A 22,197-nucleotide genomic window follows, 5' to 3' on the forward strand; every position below is an offset into this window, starting at 1 on the left:
GTTTGGTTGCAGAAGTGTAATTATACAGTTAGTTTAATTTAAAAATAAAATTTTAATTATAAAAAAAATTAAAATTAATATTTAAAAAATATTTGCCTTTATAAACGATATTAAATTAGTTATTTGTAGGGATCTAGTAGCTCAGTTGGTTGGCTACCTGAACTTTCACCTTGTTGGTGAGGGTTCGAATCCCCACATTGTAATCCCCTCTTCATTTCCCCCTCCCCTACCCCCATGTAATAAAAACATTTTTTTTAAATAGTTATTACACATTATTTCTTGAAAAAGTATTAATTAATAATCATAGATTTGCAACTAATACTGTAAAACATAATTGATATATATTTTTTAAATTAATAATATTCAATTTTAATTAATTATAAAACTTTAAAAAAGACTTTTTTTGTGAGAACGTCATGGATTGGATGTTCGACCAAAAAATAGTATTTATAAATATAATGCTATAACATTATTCAAATGTTTGACACAAAATTCATCAAATGTAAGTGAAAAATAAACAACATGCAATGTGAAAGCAAATAACTTAAAATTCAAAATATAACCTAAATTCAAAATCCAAAAGAAAAAATTTAACACAATACTCTTATGTCAAATTCCAATATTACATAAATAAGTTCCAATGTAACTTAAGTAAATAATTCAAAAGAAAAGGAAAATATAAGTCTATAACCTCATTCACAACGAAATTCTACTTTAATAACGTCACTCGTTATATGTCAAATTTGTTAATGACTCATTCTTTCCAATATTAAGAGGTGTAGTTTCAAAAATTAGAATAATAACACGGTTATGCAAAATGAATAAAATAAAAAAATAAAAAAATAAAAAAATACGAGCAATTACATGGAACCACAAAAAGTAAAGGTTGAGAATGAAAAGAAAGGAAATGAAAAATAAATAATATAAAAATAAAAATCTATTTTGAAAAATAAAAATAATTGAAAAGTAAAAAATAAAAAAGAAATTAAAATAATAGAAATAAAAGATAAATTAAAATAAACAAAAAAGAAACAAACTAAAAAGTAAACTAATTACACCCAATTCTCAACCCCTCCTTGAGAATTGAAGAGTGTAATTACACCCTCTCAATTACACTAAATTCTCACCTAATTGTGTAATTATTTGGTCAAACAAATCAGTCAAACTATATAATTACACCAAATTCCAATTACTTGAGTGGCTTTCCAAACAGGCTCTAGATTGAATTTTAGGAATTCAAGAATGGAGGCAGCATCTAGCTTTTTCATTTATGGTGAAGTTACATGAAAAGGAGACCGGAAGGGGGGGGGGGGGTTGTGGAGTTACTCACTCGGTCTTAATTTATGTGACACTCTTTCTTTTTTAATCATTTAAAAAAGAATGACACCTTTCTTTATTTAGTTAGAATTCAATACCTTTTTACCCTTAATAAAATGATTTTTAGCCACACAAATTTTTATGATTTGTTTTAAATCACAAGTTTAAAAAAAATTCTTTTATTTTTTAAATTTTGTGGCTAGTCAAACACTTTCGTATAAAATAGGAGGGAATATTTATGGTGAAGTCAAAAGAGAAAAAGATAAAAGAAAGAATAAGTATACATGGTCAACACCTTTATTTTTTTTTAATTGAAGTTAGATGAAAAAGGAAGTAATAATACCGATTCAAAGTTGTTTAGAGGGATAATACGACCCCGCAAAGCTAGAGTTTGTTCTTGATAATAAGTTATAAGTTCAGGAGGGTAATTATGCATTATCACTAATTTTTTCTACACTAATTCACCTCGCTGAGGGGTAAATTTGTCCATTTATCCCAACATTATATAACTTGTGGAGAAACCAAACACCACCTTTATGATATAGCAATACAAAAATACAAAAAGAGATTATGACGATCATGCCGATAAAACAGTGAAACAAATATGAAAATTGCTTCTAACTTACAAAAAGACAATTTTTTTTGTGGATTTTCGCAATCTTTGGTTTATACAAATTAGAATCTTTGGGTTATAAATGGAGGGTCAAAACTTATAGGCGCACAAAAATAGTGATGGAGAAGGAACTATGTGTCATTTCCCCTATATCAGGTACTTAAATTTTTGCTTTATTTTAGCTTATTTATGCAAGTGAATGAGTTTTTTTGGTACAATCTTTGGGTTATAAATGGAGTTTTTTTTTTTTTTTTTTTGGAACTTCTGTTTCTTGATTTTGCTTTTCTATTTGTTACCTGTTTTTTTATTGGTTTTGTTTATCTTGCCAATTTGTTGCTGATATATTTTTCCCTTTAACCTGTTGTTGGTACTGCGTCTTTGAGCCGAGGGTCTATCAGAAACAACCTCTTTACCTCACAAAGGTAGGGGTAAGGTCTGCGCACATCCGACTCTCCCCAGATCCCACTTTTGGGATTACACTGGGTATGTTATTGTTGTTGTTGTTGTTATGTATATAAGATGTTGAATTCCCTACATAAAAGAATTTTATTGAAGGAAATGACAGTAGTCGTTAGAATGGAGGGTAAGGTTAAAGTGAAGCCGTTCGGCTGTGTTGTTGAATCGGCATACATCCTACCCTTCTCAAACCCCGGGATTACACTGGGTATGTTGTTGTTGTTATGTAGATGTTGAATTCCCTACATAAAAGAATTTTATTGAAGGAAAACGACAAAGTAGTCGTTAGAATGGAGGGTAAGGTTAAAGTGCAGCCGTTCGGCTGTGTTGTTGAATAGGCGTACGTCCTACCCTCCCCAGATCCCAATTGTGGGATTACACTGGGTATGTTGTTGTTGTTATTTAGATGTTGAATTTCCTACATAAAAGAATTTTATTGAAGGAAATGACAAAGTAGTCGTTAGAATGGAGGGTAAGGTTAAACCGTTAAAGTGCAGCCGTTCGGCTTGTGTTACCGAATAGGCGTACATCCTACACTCCCCAGATCTCACTTGTGGGAGTGGGATTACACTGGGTATGTTGTTGTTGTTGTACTATATAAGATGATTAATTCCCTGCAAAAAAAAAAAAATATATTGAAGGAAATGACAAAGTCGTTATTAGAATAAAGGGTAAATTAAAGTGCAGCCGTTCAGCTTGTGTTATCGAATAGGCATACATCCTACCCTCCCCAGACCCCACTTGCGGGATTACACTGGGTATGTTGTTGTTGTATTTTCTTCTTTAGTTAACTTTGTGAAGTTAAACTTTTACTATTCTCTGTTTCTATGACTGTGTGAATGTGAGCAGTGGGAGAATTCGCTCAGGGGATTCAAAATATAAAGAAAGTTAACATGAAGAAAGAGAATTTAAAACCTACTATATGTACATAAAATAATTTGACCTTATTTATGCAAGTGAGTGAGTGTTTTGGTACTTTTATTATCTGGGCATTGTTTTAGAGTGCTTAAATATTTTCTCCCTCTGGGTTGTGTTTGGAACTTCTGTTGCTATATTTTCTTTTCTGTTTATTTATGACTAGAAATCTTTGAGAACTGAGAAGGTTCGTGTTATCTTTTACCTTTTTGGTTAAGTTTGTGAAGTTAAACTTGTATGATTCTCTGTTCTACATTCGCAGAAAGCCTCAATTCCCATGTTTGCGCAAGCTTGCTAATAGTTTCTGCGATCATTCTAAGTAATTTATTAAAGCTGTTTATGCTTGTAGCTAACCGGGGAATATGTGTAATGGCCCTGCGCAGAACCCCGCCTGCGGGAATCTCTTTCCATCAGAAATGCAAGGAGGATGTATAGCTGATAGAGGATCTTATTTGTTTCATTTCAAACAAAAGAGTCGGAACTCGGTTCGGTTCCGCTTCTTTCTAACGGACTACGAGGACCCTAGGATTGAGGACTCTTAGAAAGAGGATTATAGTCTTGCGTACCGTACTGGCTGCAAAAGAATGGCTCCCAACTGAAAATTTCTCCCGATTACTCTCTAACGGAAAGCCATTTTCCCTTTTGCAAAAAGTAAACCTGGGCTTCTTTCCTAAGCAACGAGAATCCTAGATAAAGAATTAGTCCGTTAGGTCCTTTGGTTTGGAGCCAGCTGCTAATGAACTTACTTACCTTGCTTGTAGACCTGCTGCAGAGCCTTGTTCTATTGGTGTGGTACAGGTTAGTTTGATGAAAGGTGTGAGCTTCTTCAGCTGCAGTGAAAGTTCCTGACCCTCTAGTGTTGTCCCCCTTTTTTCAGCCTGACATTACACAAGTAGACTTCCTGACGTTACAAAAGTAGACTTCATTCTAGTGAGTGTATCATGGTGCTTTTTATTATCTAGGTATCACTGTAAAATTACCCCTTTTTGTGAGCCTCCGGGCTGTGGTTGTTGCAATCCATTATTCTGTTATGAGTAATTAGGAATCTTGGGGAGATCATTGAAATGGTATTGGGTATAGTTGGAATAAGTTTAGTTTACTGATTATTCCTCATGATTTTTAGTTAACCTTTAAAGCGAAAATCTTTTTGATTTCTCTTGTTTAGTGTTGTGACATTCATAGGAAACTGCTGCTAATAATGTATAAATGGTTATATTCAAATCATAATGGAGGCAAAATCACTATGTGATTTTTTTTTTCCATCTGTCCAAGCATTGTTGAACAGAGTTACCAAGTATCTGTGCTGGTTGGATGTACTAGGAACCCCGTGGAATTAGTTTAGGTGCGTGCAAGTTAGCCAGTATATGTTAGATCCCTTTTTTAGTGCTAGTATGAAGTTCAGACTTTTAAGAGGAAATTGGGGTCCCCGTCCCCAACAGACACGCCCACAATCCATAAAGAGAAAGCAGTAGTGTGCTTTAGTTTGTCACTTAAGTATGTATTCAAATCAACTCCTATGCTATAATTTTAAACCCATGACTGGAATTAAAAGGAACCACAGAGTGTCTATGTTCTTGGAGAGCTATGATTGGACTGCATAAAACAGATTTTGCATGCTATGAGTTCTCAAGATTCTTGGATAGAAGATCAAATGTCATGGCCAAGTGGATAACTTTCCAATAACAAATAGTAGAAGTACAATTTTGGACCATGAGCGCCGTGAAGCTATAAGTGGTTTCTTTTCCATTTGATGAAGGTGAAAACTAAAGCCTTTTGTCCCTCTGAAGAAAATTATTTTACCTTCTATAGTTTCTGAATTATCTACTATCAGCTTTCTAAATTCATCTACTAGTGGTCCTCTCTAAGAAATTGCTTGGCTGAAAATCTTTTTTACTCATATTTCTTTGGGTTCTTTCCTCTTCCTCTTGACTTGAAATGTTCGAGTCAAATCCTACTGATGTCAAATGGGCCGCTTACTCTTTTCTTCATTTGAGTGTCTTGCGTGGTGAGATGCAAATTGAACATCGTGTCTTATACTGTAATGCATAATTAGGTGGCTTTCAGCATGCACATGCTTACCAGACTGTCCTTGCTCCCAGAGGCGGAGTTACAATATTAGGTATGGAATCAGACGAACCCAATAACTTTTGCTTAGATGTTGTATTTGGATTATAAAATCTATTAAATATATAAATATTCACTTGTGAACCCAGTAACTAAAACGAGCATGGATCCGGTGGCTAGTTCAAAATGCGTAAACTTTGAATCCTGGCTCCGCCTCTGCTTACTCATGTTTGAATGTTGTCTGCCTTCGGACCTTAACCTTCTTCCTAATTAATTTATAGATCATTATTTTAAGTTTTGAAGACCCTTTCCATGTTAAACATTGCATATTATTACTGAATATATTTGTATTACTCCTATACGTTTTTTTGGCTGTGTTCACTTGCATTGGAATATCAGACATTATCACCCGAACTTTTAACTAGGTTGTTGTTTTTGAGCAATAGTTGAACGCTTAATCTTACATTGTGGGGTAGCATCTTCGTTATGACTTATGGGGGGAGTTGATGAGATGGTTTGTTTTCGAGTAGGTAATGCCGAACTGTGAAAGAAACTATATTTAGCTAGGCTCGTAGAAGACGGAGGAGGAGATGCAGGGCATGTGAAGTTGCCCCTTTAGCACTGATGTGGGACCATATTGGAGAGAGAGGAATAAGAGAGCTTTTGATCAAATAGAGAAAGATTATGTACACTTGAGAAATAACCTCTTTTCCCTTATTTCTTTTTGGTGCCCAAATGGGGTTATTTTTTTTTTTAGATGATTGGGTGACTTCCATAGAAAATCATGTATTTTTGTAGGATTTTTTACGTGCACCTCGACTTACGTGCCCACGACAATTTCACGGGGTACCTTCTACTTCCCACCAGTATAGGTACCGGGTAACTCTATCCACCAAGGCTTAGACATATGGGAATCTGCTGGGATTTGAACCTAAGGCCTCACGGTTCTCAACCCACTTCATCGACCACTAGGCCACACCCTCAGAGGTGGAGACAAGATTTTTAGTTTATGGGTTCTGCATCACAATGTTTTTGTTTATTGAGTTCTGGATATATTTTTATACATATCAAATGATTTTTTTAACACAAATACTAGATTTGAGCAAAGCTATAGGGTTCTGCCGAACCCGTAGCTAAAGGACTGGCTCTGCCCCTGCACACCTTTGGTGCCACAAATATTGTTTTCTTGGGCTACTGTTTCGGTAATTATTTTTATGTGAAGCCTGGTAATATGAAGTTGTTTCCTTAACTTTAGTGTCATAGTTGCTAATGAGCTGTTGGTCAGAATTACACAATTCTAGTATCCGTTTATGTTTATTAACTTGTATAATTACAACTGCAAATTACATGTCTAAAGTCATTGGTTGGTGATGAATCAATAAATGAACTGTCTTTCTTCAAAGGGTGCAATTAATTCTTGTTACAACTCTACTTTGATTTGTATGGTGCTCTTAGAAAACGACACTTTACACTTTGACAATTTTAGCTCTCATTATATTCACCAGAAGGTCAGAAATGTTTATTGTTGTATGGTGAATTGTGTCACGACAGAATTTGGTCGAAAAGGAACTGATGAGGAACTCCCACATGTACGTCAAAAAAGAAAAAGTAAACGAGTAGCTGCGACAATTGATTCAGCTGTTGAGCCACGGCGTTCTTCCCGCTTCCGTGGACTGTCAAATAGAAGGAACGGCATATCAGGGGAAAAGTTAAACTCAGGCGAGTTTGACTGCTACGTGAAGTAAGTTTGTAGTTTTGTGTACTAAATTATGCAAAAAATTTTACAGAAAAGGGTCATACTTACCCCTCTACGCTGAGAAATAGTTTAAATATACCCTGTTTAATTTTTCGACTGTAAATACTCTACCGCTCAATCTAACGGAAGGGACAGGTGGCGGACCATGCACACTATTTGTGTAGACCTGGGTCAATTGGTCATTATTACCCCTAAAAAAAAATCCATTCCCCCTCCTTTATTTCATCTTCTTCACACCAGCACTATCAAAAACTTAGAGAAGCTTAAAATTTTAGTTCATCTTGCAATCATTAAGCTCTCAATTATTATTAATTAATCATCCATGTACTAACCATGCCTTATTTTTGCTTAAAATCATTAAATGCAAATTTATATAACATTAATTCCATAGTAAAAGAAACCAACAATAACCTGGCTTTGGCTTTTTCCAAAGAATCTGGTAAGATTTTTTTTCCATTTTGACCATTTAATTCATTTAATATTAATGGATTGTTTTTTTGGGGATATCATGGCTAATTGAACCAGGTCCACACAATTAGCGTGTATGGTCCGCCACCTGTCCCTTCTGTGAGATTGAGGGGTAGATTTGTGCAAAAGGATAACGGTAGGGGTATTCACAGTCGAAAACTTAAACGGAGGGAATATTCAAACTATTTCTCAAAGTAGAGGGGTAAATATGACCAGTTTTTTTATGTTTTCCAGTTTCTAGTTTGGGCATTAACTTTTTGGGATTATAGGAATATATGGAAGGAACTACCAGACGATAAGAAAAGTTCATTTTTATGCCTTGACTCCGTGTGGTTTTCCTCATACACAATCAAAACATTCAAGCCTACAGTGTTGAGGTGGATTAAGAACAAAGACATATTCTCGAAGAAATATGTTTTTGTTCCCATCGTTCTCTGGTATGTTTTTCTGATTTGGTTTATGCCAAAGTTGTGTATCGTTTGAGGTTGTGTTGTAGACTGAGATGTCATTCATCAGGGGTCATTGGTGTCTTTTGATCTTTTGCCATCTCGGCGGAAGTTTAGAGTCAGAATCCACAACTCCCTGTATGTTGTTGCTGGATTCGTTGCAGATGGCGAACCCCTGGCGATTTGAACCCGAGATAAGAAAGTAATTTCCTCGATGAACATACTACACCTTATGATTTTTGTGTTGCTAGCTATTTTACTTGTATGCTTTGTTTTGTTTGATTTGTAGATTTGTTTCAGACATATTCGAGATTGAAGAGAGACCAGAGAGCCGGCAACTGATTAAAAAAATCAAGTTATTGGTTCCTAAGGTCACGATACTTTTCAATCATGGTTCTCATGTTACTTACTAATGGTCTCTCATTTAGCATGACTTGAAACTTTCAGGTACCACAGCAGAGAAATGCTACCGACTGCGGTAGATTTGTTTTGTGCTACATTAGCCTTTTCCTAGAGAGTGCTCCGGAAAATTTTAGCATTTCAGAAGGCTACCCTTACTTTGTGAGTACTTTGTCAAACTATTTCCGTCATCTTTGTAGTAGACATAATTAAATAAATGAAAGTGTCCCCTCTCTAAAAGCTTAAAACTTTGGGACGAGATGGTAAAAGCTTATACTTTATAAACTTTTTTTTTTGGTATAAAAAACAAACTCAATATGGTATCGGAGCTGAGTTCGAGTCTCATCGTCACCCATTATTAAAAAGAATTTTCACATGCTTGGCTCATGAAAAAGAATTAATCCTGTACGTGAGGGGGCGTGTTGAAGACATAATTAAATAAAGGTCACAACTTATACGGGGGGCACAACGTTGCCTTTCTAACAACTATACTTTTAGACGAGATGATCACGCACTTCAATAACCTTCATATCATGAAATCCTCTAATCCTCATAATTCTTTCTGCTTTTATAGATGAAGGAAGACTGGTTTACTCCTGAGCAGTTAGAGAGCTTTTGGCAAAAACTGCAGACTCAGATCAAGGATTCTTCTGAAGGCATCTTCCCAGGTTCTGCGGACACGAAGGACTCAGCATTTTCTGATGGAAGCCTCTCAGGTTCTGAGGATGTTATAGTTTTAGGTATAGAGAAGGAAAGCAAGAGGGGCAATATAGCCATATAGGTTGTTTTTGTTATAACAATAGGATACTATTGCTATGGCTCATTGGGATATTTAAGATTGTCTTATTCGTTCTATATACATTCTCTTCATTTTTTTTTTTATTGGGTGCTTAAGGGACAGGAGCCTAGGAGCCTTGGAACAACAGTAACGTTGTCTCCGTTAATCCATATGTCACGGGTTCGAGCCGTGGAGTTAGATATCGATGGTTGCTCTAGAGTTAGCTGCTAACATCACACCATCTTGGGTGTGTGTCGTCCTTCGAACCTGCGTGACTGCTAGATACTTCATGCATTGGGCTGCTTCTTGTTAGGTGCATAAGAAAAAGAAATATAGATTCTGTAGGGTTTTACTGTTATGGTAGTTAGTTAAGTGACTTTACTATTATAGTGGGTAAAGTTAAGTTACTTTATTGTGACAAAAGATATTTTTATGACTTCACTCTCATCTTGTGGAAGGAACTTTTTGCACTGTTCATATGTCAAGTGGATTGAGTTTTCATGATAAGCAAATTTGACATGCATGGCCAACTCAGAATAACTATGGGAGGAAGAATCAGGAAATTATAACCAGTGGTCTTGAACTTTTGCACCCCCCCCCCCAAACCACCACCACCACCACCACACACACACACCCTCTTCCCCGCTTGTCTCATGGACAAACCGTCAAGTCCAGAAGTTAAAATTGTTGCCTATGGGGCCAAACTTGTTAAATTTGAAGTTTGTCCATAGGACAAGTGAGGTCAAAAGTTCAACACTACCTATTTTCGAGGCTATTCTTGGAAATCACCTGGGGAGAATAGGCCACTTTGATATATTGAATGCAGTTGCAAAACTCTGGGACCTGAATTTCATTTTCATTCCCTTATCTATGCTTCTTCAGTGCGTTTCTCGGTCAGTCGTGTACGCAAAATTTTCGTAAGTGCTGTCCAGACTACTCAGGGACGAGTTCCGAAGCTTAGATGACTTCAAAAAATTTAATCCACTTGGGATTAATGCCTCGTGTGTTTTTAGTGCGCCGTTCCCCGGAACCTGAGAAGGCCTTTCACCACACTGTCGGTAACTTACACTTATATGCATAGAATTAAGGGCAGAATTGCCCTTCTTTTGGGTGGTCTTTAAATTTTGCCCTTATATTTGTAATGCCCTTCGGTTAAAACCCATAGGTTCCAGGTTCGAACTCCTACTCAATCAAAAATTTTAAAAAAAATTGTAAGGCAGAGTTTAAAAATCACTATGCCCCCACCGGCAGAATTTTAGTTATGTTTAATCAAAAGTCTGTTGATTGGGGCAGACTTTGCCTTGAGGTATATATAATATATATATATATATATATATATATATTTACTTTTCAAAGCAAACTTTTAGTTATGCCTTAACTAAAAGTGTGCCCTATAAGACATAACTAAAAATATACTTCATAAGGCGGAACATTTCCTTAAGGAATAACTAAAGTTTTGCCGGACCCAGCATAAGTATAAGTTCCGCTTTATCCGTCTGCCTATAAGTATGCCGGACCCGGCATACACGCGACCCAAACCTTGCCTTGCGATTTTTTTTTTTAATTTATGCTTGAGCGGGGGTTCGAACTCAAAACCTCATGATTTCTGCGCGAAGCTCAAGATTGCAACGCGAAGGACAAAAATTAAAGACCAACAATATGGGGGCAAAATTTAAAGCCCACAAATGTGAGAGACAAATTTGGTGCGAATTGCCCTTCCTTTGGGGTGGTCTTTAAATTTTGCCCCTCATATTTGTGGTCTTTAAGTTTTGCCCTTAGCTTGGATACCTGAGGTTCTGGGTTCGAACCCCCACTCAGGCATAAAATAAAAAAATAATTTCGCAAGGCAGAGCTGGAGGGAGTGTATGCCGGATCCGGCATAAAGTCCTTATGGAAAAACTAAAATTATGCCGGAGGGGGCATAACTTTTCCTCAAGGCATAGTTTTAGTTATGCCTTATGGGGCAAAACTTTTCCATAAGGAACTATGCCTTATGGGGCAGACTTTTAATTAAGGCATAACCAAAAGTATGCCTCATAAGGCAAAATTTTTCCTTAAGGCAAACTTTTAGTGTTGCCTTAATGAAAAGTTCCGCCTTATGGGGCATACTTTTAGTTATATTTTATGGGGCACACTTTTAGTTAAGGCATAACTAAAAGTATGCCCCATAAGGCGGAACTTTTCCTTAAGGCATAATTAAAAGTTTGCCTTGAAAAGTAAAAAAAATAAAATATATGTCTCAAAGCAAAGTCTACCCCCTCCGGCATAACTTTAGTTTTTCCTTAAGGATTGTATGCCGGATTCGACATAAAGTCCTTAAGGAAAAACTAAAGTTATGCCGGAGGGGCATAACTTTTCCTCAAGGCATAGTTTTAATTATGCCTTATGAGGCAAAACTTTTCCATAAGGAACTATGCCTTATGGGGCATACTTTTAGTTATATTTTATGGGGCACACTTTTAGTTAAGGCATAACTAAAAGTATGCCCCATAAGGCGGAACTTTTCCTTAAGGCATAATTAAAAGTTTGCCTTGAAAAGTAAAAATAAATAAATATATGTCTCAAAGCAAAGTCTGCCCCCTCCGGCATAACTTTAGTTTTTCCTTAAGGATTGTATCCCGGATCCGGCATAAAGTCCTTAAGGAAAAACTAAAGTTATGTCGGAGGGGGCATAACTTTTCCTCAAGGCATAGTTTTAGTTATGCCTTGTGGGGCAAAACTTTTCCATAAGGAACTATGCCTTATGGGACAGACTTTTAATTAAGGCATAACCAAAAGTATGCCTCATAAGGCAGATTTTTTCCTTAAGGCAAACTTTTAGTGTTGCCTTAATGAAAAGTTCCGCCTTATAGGGCATACTTTTAGTTATATTTTATGGGGCACATTTTTAGTTAAGGCATAACTAAAAGTATGCCCCATAAGGCGGAACTTTTCCTTAAGGCATAATTAAAAGTTTGCCTTGAAAAGTAAAAAAATAAAATATATGTTTCAAAGCAAAGTCTGCCCCCTCCGGTATAACTTTAGTTTTTCCTTAAGGATTGTATGCCGGATCCGGCATACACTCCCCTCAGCCCTGCCTTGCGAAATTATTTTTTTATTTTATGCCTGAGCGGGGATTCGAACCTAGAACCTCAGGTATCCAAGCGAAGGGCAAAACTTAAAGAACACAAATATGAGGGGCAAAATTTAAAGACCACCCCAAAAGAAGGGCAATCCGTGCAAAAAAATGGACAAATTTTAAAGACCACCCCAAAAGAAGGGCAATCCGCGCAAAAAAATGTAGAATTTTAAAGAAAAAGAATTAACAAAGCTTTGAGTTGTCAGTTATTGGTTATTATTTTTTTTTTTCATCGAAAGTATTCGATTTTCTTGCACATCAAGGACTAAAACAGCACAAGTGTGTATTTGAACAGACTACTTCAGACCAACCTCTTGACAGGGTTGGGATCCAGTCCAGTACTATTTGGTAGTATTGTTCAATGGCTATTCAATATCATGCCACATCATCATAATCAATCTGATGGCTCCAATTTATTTGTATTAAAAAAAAAAATAAGTAATTAACTTTTGTACTTCTCTGCACTCGGAAAAGAGAGCTAGTTTAGGTACGTAAATGAAACAATGAATAATTTATATACGCAACTCGCAAAAAAAAAAAAAAAAAATTGTTTAAGTGTATATTTTAGCATTAACTCTTAAAATAATTACGATTTTCCTGCGAGACACGTGGGGGTGCTCACCACCCGCCTTTGGTAACAGGAACGACACATACCACCAATTATTAATAGATAACAAATTTGTATTATTAATGGATAACAAATTTGTACTTCCTCCGTTTTACTTATCCACTATACTAAAAATATATTTACACTTGTACTTGTCACTTTTAATATGTCAACAGAAAACCATTTGTTGTTTTCCATGTTTTTCCCTTAGCATTACTCCATCAGTTTCATAATAAGTGAAATTTTTAGCTTAAGCACACAAACTTATTCACTCCTATAAAGTGAAAATTATTTTTACTAATTTATCCTTAATCAAATGTCTTGAAAAAGAAGTAGATTTTTAATGATTTCTTGACCATGTGAATAATGATTTCTTGACCATGTGAAACTACATTTATTAAATAATGGCAAAATTGAAATAAAAATATAGCGCTTTCTTGATCCTGTGAAACATCATTTATTTTGAAATAAAATAAAAAGATAAAAACACCATTTTGAAATGAAGGGAGTAATTACTTATTCCCTAAATTAATTTTCAAAACCTAACATTAAACATCAATTAATATGAGTATTTTCAGTTACTACATTATACATTAAAAAATTTAAAGATCCATGACTCGTCCCCTGCAAAGTAAAATGGTCCGCCTTTTAAAGCAGTGCTATTGGGTACAGCTTAGGGATAAAATTGACCATTTACCCGACTTTATTATAACTTGTGGAGGAACAAAACACCAGCTTAATGGTGATCATGTCTTTACAACACTGAAACAAACCATAAAATATACAATTTTCAATTTTTGGGTTATAAATGGAAGGCACTGGAGGATATCAAAACTTATAAAATGGTGATGGATAAGGAAGTATGTGTGGTATTCCCTAAATCAGGTACTCAAATTTTGTGTTGTTTTAGCGTATTTATGCAAGTGAATGTGTCTTTTGGTAATTTGTTGAGAAAGAGAGGATGATTTAGGGGAGAATGAGGGTAAAATAAAAGGTTTCTGCTAAATATATATATTTGACCCATATAGTTTTGAACGGGTCAGTTCAAGTGGGGCGGGTTAATAAGTGGGTAGCTATTTATTTCTTGAAATCTTGGCTTAAAATAAAACTTTATAGTTGAAATAACAATAGTTGAGTGACTTTTGGGTTATAAAATAAAGTTGTGTGGGATGGGTGGTGATGAGTGGTGGTAGGGTGGGGGGTGGGGTGGGTGGCGGAGTGTGGGGGTTGGTGGGGTTGGGGTGGGTGGTGGTGAGTGGTAGGGTGGGGTGGGGGTATAATGGAGAAATAAAATAAGTAACCAAGCCAAAACCATCAAATCGGTGGTTACAAAAATTGAGCTTTTTCATCATTATATAACAACACTATACAATATAATTTTAAGAACAATGGAAACAAACATGCGTTAGGGGTGGAGGGGAAGGAAATTTTAGAGGTGGACGAACAAATAGAGAATAGAGGTTAAATGGGTTAGGGGTGTTGAAGTGGCATGCCATGTGGCATCCAGCTCGTCAAACATAAGTGTCACATAGGATTGGATGTCCACCTTGGACAACTTTAACGGTGGAGGGGTATATTTGTGCTCAAAGTATAACGGCAGGGATATATTTGGACCCAAAGTATAACAAGGGTATATTTGGTCCTTTTCCAATAGTACAGGGTAGTGCTGAAGTGAGGATTTTTGTGGAATCCAAGGAGATTCAACATCTACTATATATGTATAAAAAATAATTTTGACCTTGTTTATACCGTGTAATTATCCAGCCAATGGAGTTCGGAGGAACACCCTTGTGCGCCCTGGCTCCGCCCTTGGTGGGTGATAGCTGAAATAAGTTCAGTTCAGTTTACTGATCATTCTTCTTGATCTTTAGTTAACGTTTTAAAGTGAAATCTTACTGATGCCAAATGGCCCACTTTCTTGTTCTGCATTTGGGTGTCTTGCATGGTGAGATGCAGATCGAACACTGAGTCTTATATTGTAAAAACACAAAGGAGTAATTAGGCAGCTTTCAGCATGCACATGCAACTTCTATACTTGATGATTAGGATTTAAAGCTAAATGAGTAAAGTATTGTGTAAGATACTAGGACTTATTCGGTAAGTAGCGGGGTGGGTTGTGCTGGCCTCAAAGGCTAAGCACATTTTGATGTCTCTACGGGTGTCTCTGTCACTAAAGCTTGGACAGATGAGAAGAAATCCCCTAGTGTTTTTGCCTCGATTGGAATTTGAACCTGAGACCTCATGGTTCTTAACCCACTTTATTGACCACTAGGCCAAATCTAGTGGCAAATCCAGGATATTTAGTTTGCGGGTTCTGGATCACAATCTTTTTTGTTTGCTGGATATATTATTTATACATATCAAATGATTTTTTGACACAAATACAGGATTTGAACAAAAACTATTGGGTTCCGCCGAACCCGTTGCTAAAGGGCTGGCTCCGCCCCTGCACACCCTTGGGTGCCACATATCTTGTTCTCTTTGGCTACTGTCTCGTTAATTATTTTTATGTGAAGCCTGGTAGTATGAAGTTCTTCTTAACCTTAGCATCATAGTTGCTAATGATCTTTGGTCAGAATTACTCAATGCTAATATCGGTTTGCTGTTTATTAACTTGTATAATTACACCTGTAAATTACATTTCTAAGTCATTGGATGGTGATGAGTCAATTGTAATCAACCCATTTGAATCAATATCCAACTAACTCTTGGTTATCTTCTCCCCAGGGCTTTCCAGCATTTAAATGATTCCTTCTCCGGTGCACGATTTCCTCGTACTTAATTAAGAATAGAAGAACTAGTTGCTTCACATTCCGGCTCTCCTCAAAAGCACTAAATGAACTATCTTTCTTCAAAGGGTGCAATTAATTCTAGTTACAACTCTATTTTGATTTGTATGGTGCTCTTAGAAAACGGCACTTCGCACTTTGACAATTTTAGCTCTCATTAGATTCTCCAGACAATCAGTAATGTTTATTGTTGAATGGTAAATTGTGTCACCCTCAGGATTTGGTCGAAAAGGAACTGATGAGGAAAACCCACAGAAAAGAAAAAGTAAACAAGTAGCTGCTACACTTGATTCAGCTGTTGAGCCACGGCGTTCTTCCCGCTTCCGTGGAGTGTCAAATAGAAGGAACTGCACATCAGAGGAAAAGTTAAACTCGTGCAACTTTGACTGCTACCTGAAGTAAGTTTGTGGTTTGTGTACTAATTTTAGGGGTGGAAAAATCAACCCAAACCCGCGCGACCCGCTCAGTGTTTCTACGGTTTGAGTCATGACCCGTTTGTTGAGTTGACCCAACTGGTTGAACCCAAAAAGACCCATCAACCAATCGTGTCAAAATGGGTAAATGTAGTGTAACCCGCGGGTTCAAAATGTACCCAAACCAAACAAGCAAAAAATATTAGAAAAATAATCTGTCTGTTTGAAATAAAATTCTTTTATACTACTAATGGCTCTCACTTTCTTGCATTTTATTCCTGGAATTGTAGCTTAATTTGTGTGGTTAGTGGTCTGACAAGATATATGCCTACATGGTGCCAATTAATCAAAAATTGTATATTTTTAAGTGCAGCAAAAGGTCACTTTAATAAACTTGAGGGTGAGTTTAATGTTCCATTTTAACACATAGATAACAAGTTAGAATGTGGTACGATGAAATTGCGTGCAACATGATTATGTTGGGTTGGTTGGGTTGTGACCTGTTGTTTGACCCAACTCATTTGGACGAAACAAATTTTGGATGGGTTGGTCTTGACCCAATAAATAATTTGACCCATTTTGACCCGCCCAAATTCGACCCAACCCGCTTATTTTCCACCCCTAACTAAACTATGCAAATTTCTTTACGTTTTCCATTTTCTGTTTTGAGCATTAACTTTTTGGGATTATGCAGGAATATATGGAGCGAACTACCAGAGGATAAGAAAAGTTTGTTTCTGTGCCTTGACTCCATGTGGTTTTCCTCATACACAACCAAAGCTTTCAAGCCTAAGGTGTTGAGGTGGATTAAGGACAAAAACATATTCTCGAAAAAATATGTTCTTGTTCCCATCGTTCTCTGGTATGTGTTTCTGATTTGTTATCTGGCTATGCCAAAGTTACATATCATTTGAGGTTGCGTTGTGTAGACTGAGATGTCATCATTCATCAGGAATCATTGGTGTCTTTTGATCTTTTGCCATCTCGGTGAAAGTTTAGAGTCAGAATCGACAACTCCCTGCATGTTGTTGCTAGATTCGTTGCAGATGGCAAACTTGCAATTCGAACCTGAGATAAGAAAGTAATTTCCTCGACGAACATCCTAACTTATGACTTTTGTTTTGCTAGTTATTTTACTTTGTATGCTTTCTTTTGTTCGATTTGTAGATTTGTTTCGGACATATTCAAGACTGAAGAGAGGCCAGAGAGTCAGAAGCTGATTAAGAAAATCAAGTTATTGGTTCCTAAGGTCACGATACTTTTCACTCATGGTTCTGCTGTTACTTACTAATAGTCTCTCATTTAGCATGACTTGAACGTTTCAGGTACCACAACAAAAAAATGATACCGACTGCGGTAAATATGTTCTCTACTACATTAGCCTTTTCCTAGATTGCGCTCCAGAAACTTTTAGCATTTCAGAAGGCTACCCTTACTTTGTGAGTACTTTGTCAAACTATTTCCATCATCTTTGTTGAAGACATAATTAAATAAATAAGTGTCCCCTCTCTAACACAGCTTAAACTTTTAGACAAGATGGTCACACACTTCAACATTTGTTAAAAGTTTAAAAGCTGAAACTTTTAAACTTTTTTATATTGGTATAAAACAGAAAGAAAAAAACATTTCAGCATGGCATCTGAGCAGGCAGCAGGCCTGAGTTTAAGTCTCGCGGTCATCCATGATCAAAAAGAATTTCCACGTATTTGGCTCATGAAAAAAAATTAAGCCTGCACGTGAGTGGGTGTGTTGAAGACATAATGAAATAAAGGAAATTGCCCTCAAACTATGCGTTGTAGAATTGTTACCATTCTCAAAAAAAAAAAAAAAAACTATGCGTTATAGAACATTTTTACTCTCTGTTAAAAGCTGGGGCTGTTTACACCCTTCCCGTTAAAGTAGGGTCATTTATACCGAAATGTCTTATAAAAGCCCATATTGGCTAACGGCTCTCAGTTGAAGATTAATTCAGACTTAATTAACCTTATTAGCACAGAATTATGACATGTGGCTCAAATTAAAACACTCTGTTCCCTTATTATTTTACCAGCCCTCTAAATCAAAACACTTATCTCTTGACTTTGAACAGATTTTCAAAACAAAAGCTAGGATTTCATTATTAAAGTTCACTCCTTTACTATGCAACTCGCTGAAAACTTCAAGAATTTCACATGGGTTTCCTCCTAAATACGTAAATTCTCCAAAGAAAAAATTCCAGTACAAATAGTTCTTGCAAACCCCACAAAGAATAACACTGTAGCTGATTGAAAATCACCAAATTCCTAGTAATCTGAGATAAAATACTGCATATTTCTCTTTGAATCCCATTCTAGACAATTTTATCATCTATGGATAGCTCTGACTGAAATTAGTGAGTGGAACTTTTTTCATAATCAAATTGCAATAAAGAAAGTTGAGAAGGTGATTCAAGAGAGGTCGAGAGTGAAGTTTCAGGAAGTGTTTCTCCTACATGTACAAGGCCAAAGTTTGCGGAATAGCTTCTGGGGGAGTGGCTAATGTGAAGAAATTAATGAAGTGGTACAATAGAGTAGCAGCCTCCATGGTGGCTTTTGAGCTTGAAGAAAAATTCTAGCTGATTGGGAAAAAGATGACTGTTTAAACAGTAGGATTTGGAGGATGGAAGGTTTTAATTTGGACCTCGTGTCATGAATCTGTTGCTAATAAGGTAATTAAACTTGAATTAATCTTTAACTGAGAGCCATTAGCCAATAAGGGCATTTATATGACATTTCATGTATGAATGGCCCCAACTTTTAACGAAGGATAAATGTGTTCTATAACGCAAAGTTTAAGGGCAACTCTGACCCTTTTTCCTTACATAAATAAAAGCATCCCTTCTCTAACGTCTTAAACTTTTAGACGAGATGGTCACGCACTTCAACAATCTTCACATCAAGAAATCCTCATATTTCTTTTCTGCTTTTATAGATGAAGGAAGACTGGTTTACTCTGGACCAGCTAGAAAGCTTTTGGCAAAAACTGCAGACTCAGACCAAGGATTCTTCTGAGGAGTCATCATTTTCTGATGGAAGCTTCTCAGGTTCTGAGGATGTTATATTGAAAGGTATAGAAAAGGAAAACAAGAGGGGCAAATAGGTCATTTTTGTTATAACAATAGGTTGGAAGGACAGGTAACTATAGCTCATTGGGATATTTAAGGTTGTCTCGTTTGTTCTATATACATTCTCTTTCTTTTTGTTGAGTGCTTAACGGAGGGGAGCCTTGGGACAACGGTAATGTTGTCTCAGTTGATCTATATGTCACGGGTTCGAGCCGTGGAATCAGATACTGATGCTTATGTTAGGTTAGTTTCTTACGTCATGCCACCTTGGGTGTTATCCTGCATGTTCAGTGGGTAAAATTCAGTTACTTTAGTGTGACAATTTTTTTTACGGAAAAGGGCCAAAATTACCCTCGAACTATTCGAAATAGACCACATATATCCTCCGTTTAGTTTTGGGACCACAAATGTCCCTCATTTCACGGACAGCCTTGGATTCTGACGGGGCAGTCCCACGTGGAAAAAAATGTCCACATTGCCATCCACCTAGGATAATAACCCGACCCACCCGACCACCCATCTTCTAATTAAAGGGGTGAGGAATTTACCCCTGATTTCGCACTTCCGGCCGTCGGCGGTGATGCTCCGGTCACAATTCTTTTTAAAAAAAAAATTGTTCATTTTCTTGGGTTTTGCTTTTTTAGCCGTCTTATTTGGTTGAAATTTCTAATCTGAGGTCATTCTCCATGAAATGGGTTTTGTTTTGATTTAGAAATGTTGCTTACAGAGTTTTGAATTTGGTTTTCGAAGTGCATAATGAGCCAAGTATTGAAACTGAGTTTATCGTATGGTGTGCAGATTTCAGGCTTGCAAAATTTTCCAAAAAATTTTCTCCGATACACCATTTTTGCATCTCCCTTGCTTCTTCCTGTGATTTCTCCATTTTCTTAGGTTTTGCTATTTTATTCATTCTACTGGGTTAAGATGAACTGAATTGAACCCAGATGACTGACTCAGTGTCGTGCCGTTTGACTCGGTCGACACCTCCACAAGCATCAGTGTTATCTGCCTGTGGAGGGCCAATTCTGGTGAGCCTAAATGCTGGTTGAACTGAAATAACGACATGGACTTTATTGCAATTTGTAAAAGCTTCAAGAATCGCTTGGTTTGCAGTGAAATGAGTGATTTGTGATATGAATTAAGAAATGGTAGAACAAGAAATCTGAAATTAGGATTCTAAGTGGGAGAAGAAAGCATGATTTGAAGGGGAGGTTTTTTTGCCGGGTTGGACTGCCTAGGTGGATGTCCATGCGGACATTTTTTTCCACATGGGACTGCCCCGTCAGTATCCAAGGCTGTCCGTGAAAATGAGGGGCATTTGTGGTCCCTTCGAGTAATGGCAAGGGTATTTCTGGTAACAAAACCAAACGGAGGGTATATGTGGTCTATTTCGAATAGTTCGAAGGTAATTTTGGCCCCTTTTTTTATGATTTTACTTTCATCTTGTGTATTAAAACAAGTTTTTGCACTGTGGCTGTACATGTCAAAGTGGATTTAGTTTTCATGCTGAGGATATTTGAAATGCATGGCCAACTCAGAATAACTATTGGGAGAAAATAATAGGCCACTTATATTGAATATAGTTGCAATTCTCCTGTACCTGAATGTCATTTTTGTTGACTGAGTTTTACTTCTTCTGTGTGTTTCTTGTTCAGTAGTGTACGCAAAAAATTTCATAAGTGTATCTCGACTACTCGGATGAGTTCGTAAGCTTAGATGACTTCAAAAAAAAAAAAAATAATCTACTTGGATTTAACGCCTTGAGCATTTTTAGTCGCCCTTCCCCGGAACTCGCCCAGAGAAGGCCTTTTAAAACACTGTTGGTAACTTGTACATATGCATAGAATTTTAGGCTTTAGATGTTTATATCTTTCTTCGCAGTGTAGGAGGTAGAAATCTGGTAATGCAAAGACATTTCGCCATGTCTGCTAATCCCGTTTTGGTGGATGAGGATGCTTTTCAGGCTCTGGATATCGACTCATAACCCTCAACTCCTTGCAACTTTGCATAGTCTGTTGTACTGCTGCTACGTTTCCTTTAATTGTGCAGACTTGTATTAATAGTTAGTTATCTACAGCTCATAGGATTAGTATTATCGTCTGTTATTTACAGTCCATTAGGAATACTCCTACAATATAGGAGTATTGTTGGCCCATCTCTATATAATGTGCTTTGCACATCGTGAATAAAAAGAAGCTTTCATAATTCTCTCTGCTGTGTATCTTTACAGGAGAGGACTTAAACATGTTAGATGGACAGAGTAAGCATCAAACACCAACACTAAATTCGGGTCGTTGCAAGAGAAGTCGCAAGGCAACTGGTGATGCTATTGTTGATGCAATGTTGGAATTTGCAGCCGCTTCAAAGATGAGGGCAGCTGCCATTATGAGGAATGAAGAGCGCTTTGCTATAAGCAAATGCTTAAAAGTATTAGATGCAATGCAAGGTGTTGATCAAAGTATGTACCTTTTTGCATTGAATTTATTTGAGAATCCAAATGCCAGAGAAACTTTTATCGCTCTTAATACTGAGAGACGCTTGACTTGGTTGCAATTGAAGTTTAACTTAGGACTATTTTAGAATTTAGACCAACATCTAGACATGAGGGACCAGATTTTGCCATTTTTCTCTGGCAAAGAGTCAGGGAGGGACGGATCTACTGTTGAAGTTACGGGTTTTGACACAATCTGACCTAAATCAAGTATTTGTATGAAGAAATCTACTCCATATGTATAAACAATCCATCTCAAATCTAGTTATTGTTCATAAATTTTAAATTCTGAATTCACCTCTGGATGAATTACTACGTTATGTATGAAAGCAAGCAAAGTGCAATTATAAGAAATACCAAAACCTTGTGATTTTATTTAATAATTTGAAGGCTAGTACAATATATACAAGCTAAGGCCTCATTTTTTTACACTTATTGGAGGTCTGAATCTGAATGGTTCAGACCTTAAGTCATTAAGTGCATTT

At 36.6% G+C, this 22,197-nt stretch overlaps 2 protein-coding genes across 5 annotated transcripts; both read left to right on the plus strand.

Moving 5' to 3' along the window:
* Window positions 1–1,792: 1,792 nt before the first annotated feature.
* LOC132600769 (probable ubiquitin-like-specific protease 2B) lies at window positions 1,793–9,314 on the plus strand. Of its 2 annotated transcripts, XM_060314140.1 has the most exons (8): window positions 1,793–2,086; window positions 5,355–5,420; window positions 6,917–7,106; window positions 7,859–8,026; window positions 8,106–8,237; window positions 8,325–8,406; window positions 8,483–8,596; window positions 9,009–9,314. In XM_060314140.1, exons 1-8 carry the CDS (start codon window positions 2,050–2,052, stop codon window positions 9,213–9,215), a joined length of 996 nt encoding a protein of 331 aa, XP_060170123.1. In that variant the 5' UTR covers window positions 1,793–2,049; the 3' UTR covers window positions 9,216–9,314. The 2 variants fall into 2 exon arrangements, with proteins under 2 accessions (XP_060170123.1, XP_060170124.1); XM_060314141.1 differs by lacking the exon at window positions 5,355–5,420 and having other exon boundaries at window positions 1,835–2,086.
* Window positions 9,315–13,572: 4,258 nt separating this feature from the next.
* LOC132600771 (probable ubiquitin-like-specific protease 2B) lies at window positions 13,573–22,013 on the plus strand. Of its 3 annotated transcripts, none has more exons than XM_060314143.1 (9): window positions 13,573–13,822; window positions 15,665–15,810; window positions 15,944–16,124; window positions 16,834–17,001; window positions 17,092–17,220; window positions 17,307–17,388; window positions 17,465–17,578; window positions 19,089–19,224; window positions 21,452–22,013. In XM_060314143.1, the coding sequence occupies exons 2-9, from the start codon at window positions 15,774–15,776 to the stop codon at window positions 21,799–21,801; spliced, it is 1,197 nt and encodes a 398-aa protein (XP_060170126.1). In that variant the 5' UTR covers window positions 13,573–13,822; window positions 15,665–15,773; the 3' UTR covers window positions 21,802–22,013. The 3 variants fall into 3 exon arrangements, with proteins under 3 accessions (XP_060170126.1, XP_060170127.1, XP_060170125.1); XM_060314144.1 differs by having other exon boundaries at window positions 13,574–13,822; window positions 15,665–15,795; XM_060314142.1 differs by lacking the exon at window positions 15,665–15,810 and having other exon boundaries at window positions 13,574–13,822.
* Window positions 22,014–22,197: the final 184 nt, after the last annotated feature.

The sequence above is a fragment of the Lycium barbarum genome, chromosome 6 (genome assembly GCF_019175385.1).
Source record: "Lycium barbarum isolate Lr01 chromosome 6, ASM1917538v2, whole genome shotgun sequence".
NCBI lineage: Eukaryota > Viridiplantae > Streptophyta > Magnoliopsida > Solanales > Solanaceae > Lycium > Lycium barbarum.

Coding starts and splice junctions, on each gene's coding strand:
- LOC132600769 (XM_060314140.1), top strand. CDS start 2,050: ATGGAGAAGGAACTATGTGTCATTTCCCCTATATCAG. Junction 2,087..5,354: donor TGTCATTTCCCCTATATCAG/GTACTTAAATTT, acceptor ATGCATAATTAG/GTGGCTTTCAGCATGCACAT. Junction 8,597..9,008: donor CAGAAGGCTACCCTTACTTT/GTGAGTACTTTG, acceptor CTGCTTTTATAG/ATGAAGGAAGACTGGTTTAC.
- LOC132600771 (XM_060314142.1), top strand. CDS start 13,780: ATGGTGATGGATAAGGAAGTATGTGTGGTATTCCCTAAATCAG. Junction 13,823..15,943: donor TGTGGTATTCCCTAAATCAG/GTACTCAAATTT, acceptor TGTCACCCTCAG/GATTTGGTCGAAAAGGAACT. Junction 17,579..19,088: donor CAGAAGGCTACCCTTACTTT/GTGAGTACTTTG, acceptor CTGCTTTTATAG/ATGAAGGAAGACTGGTTTAC.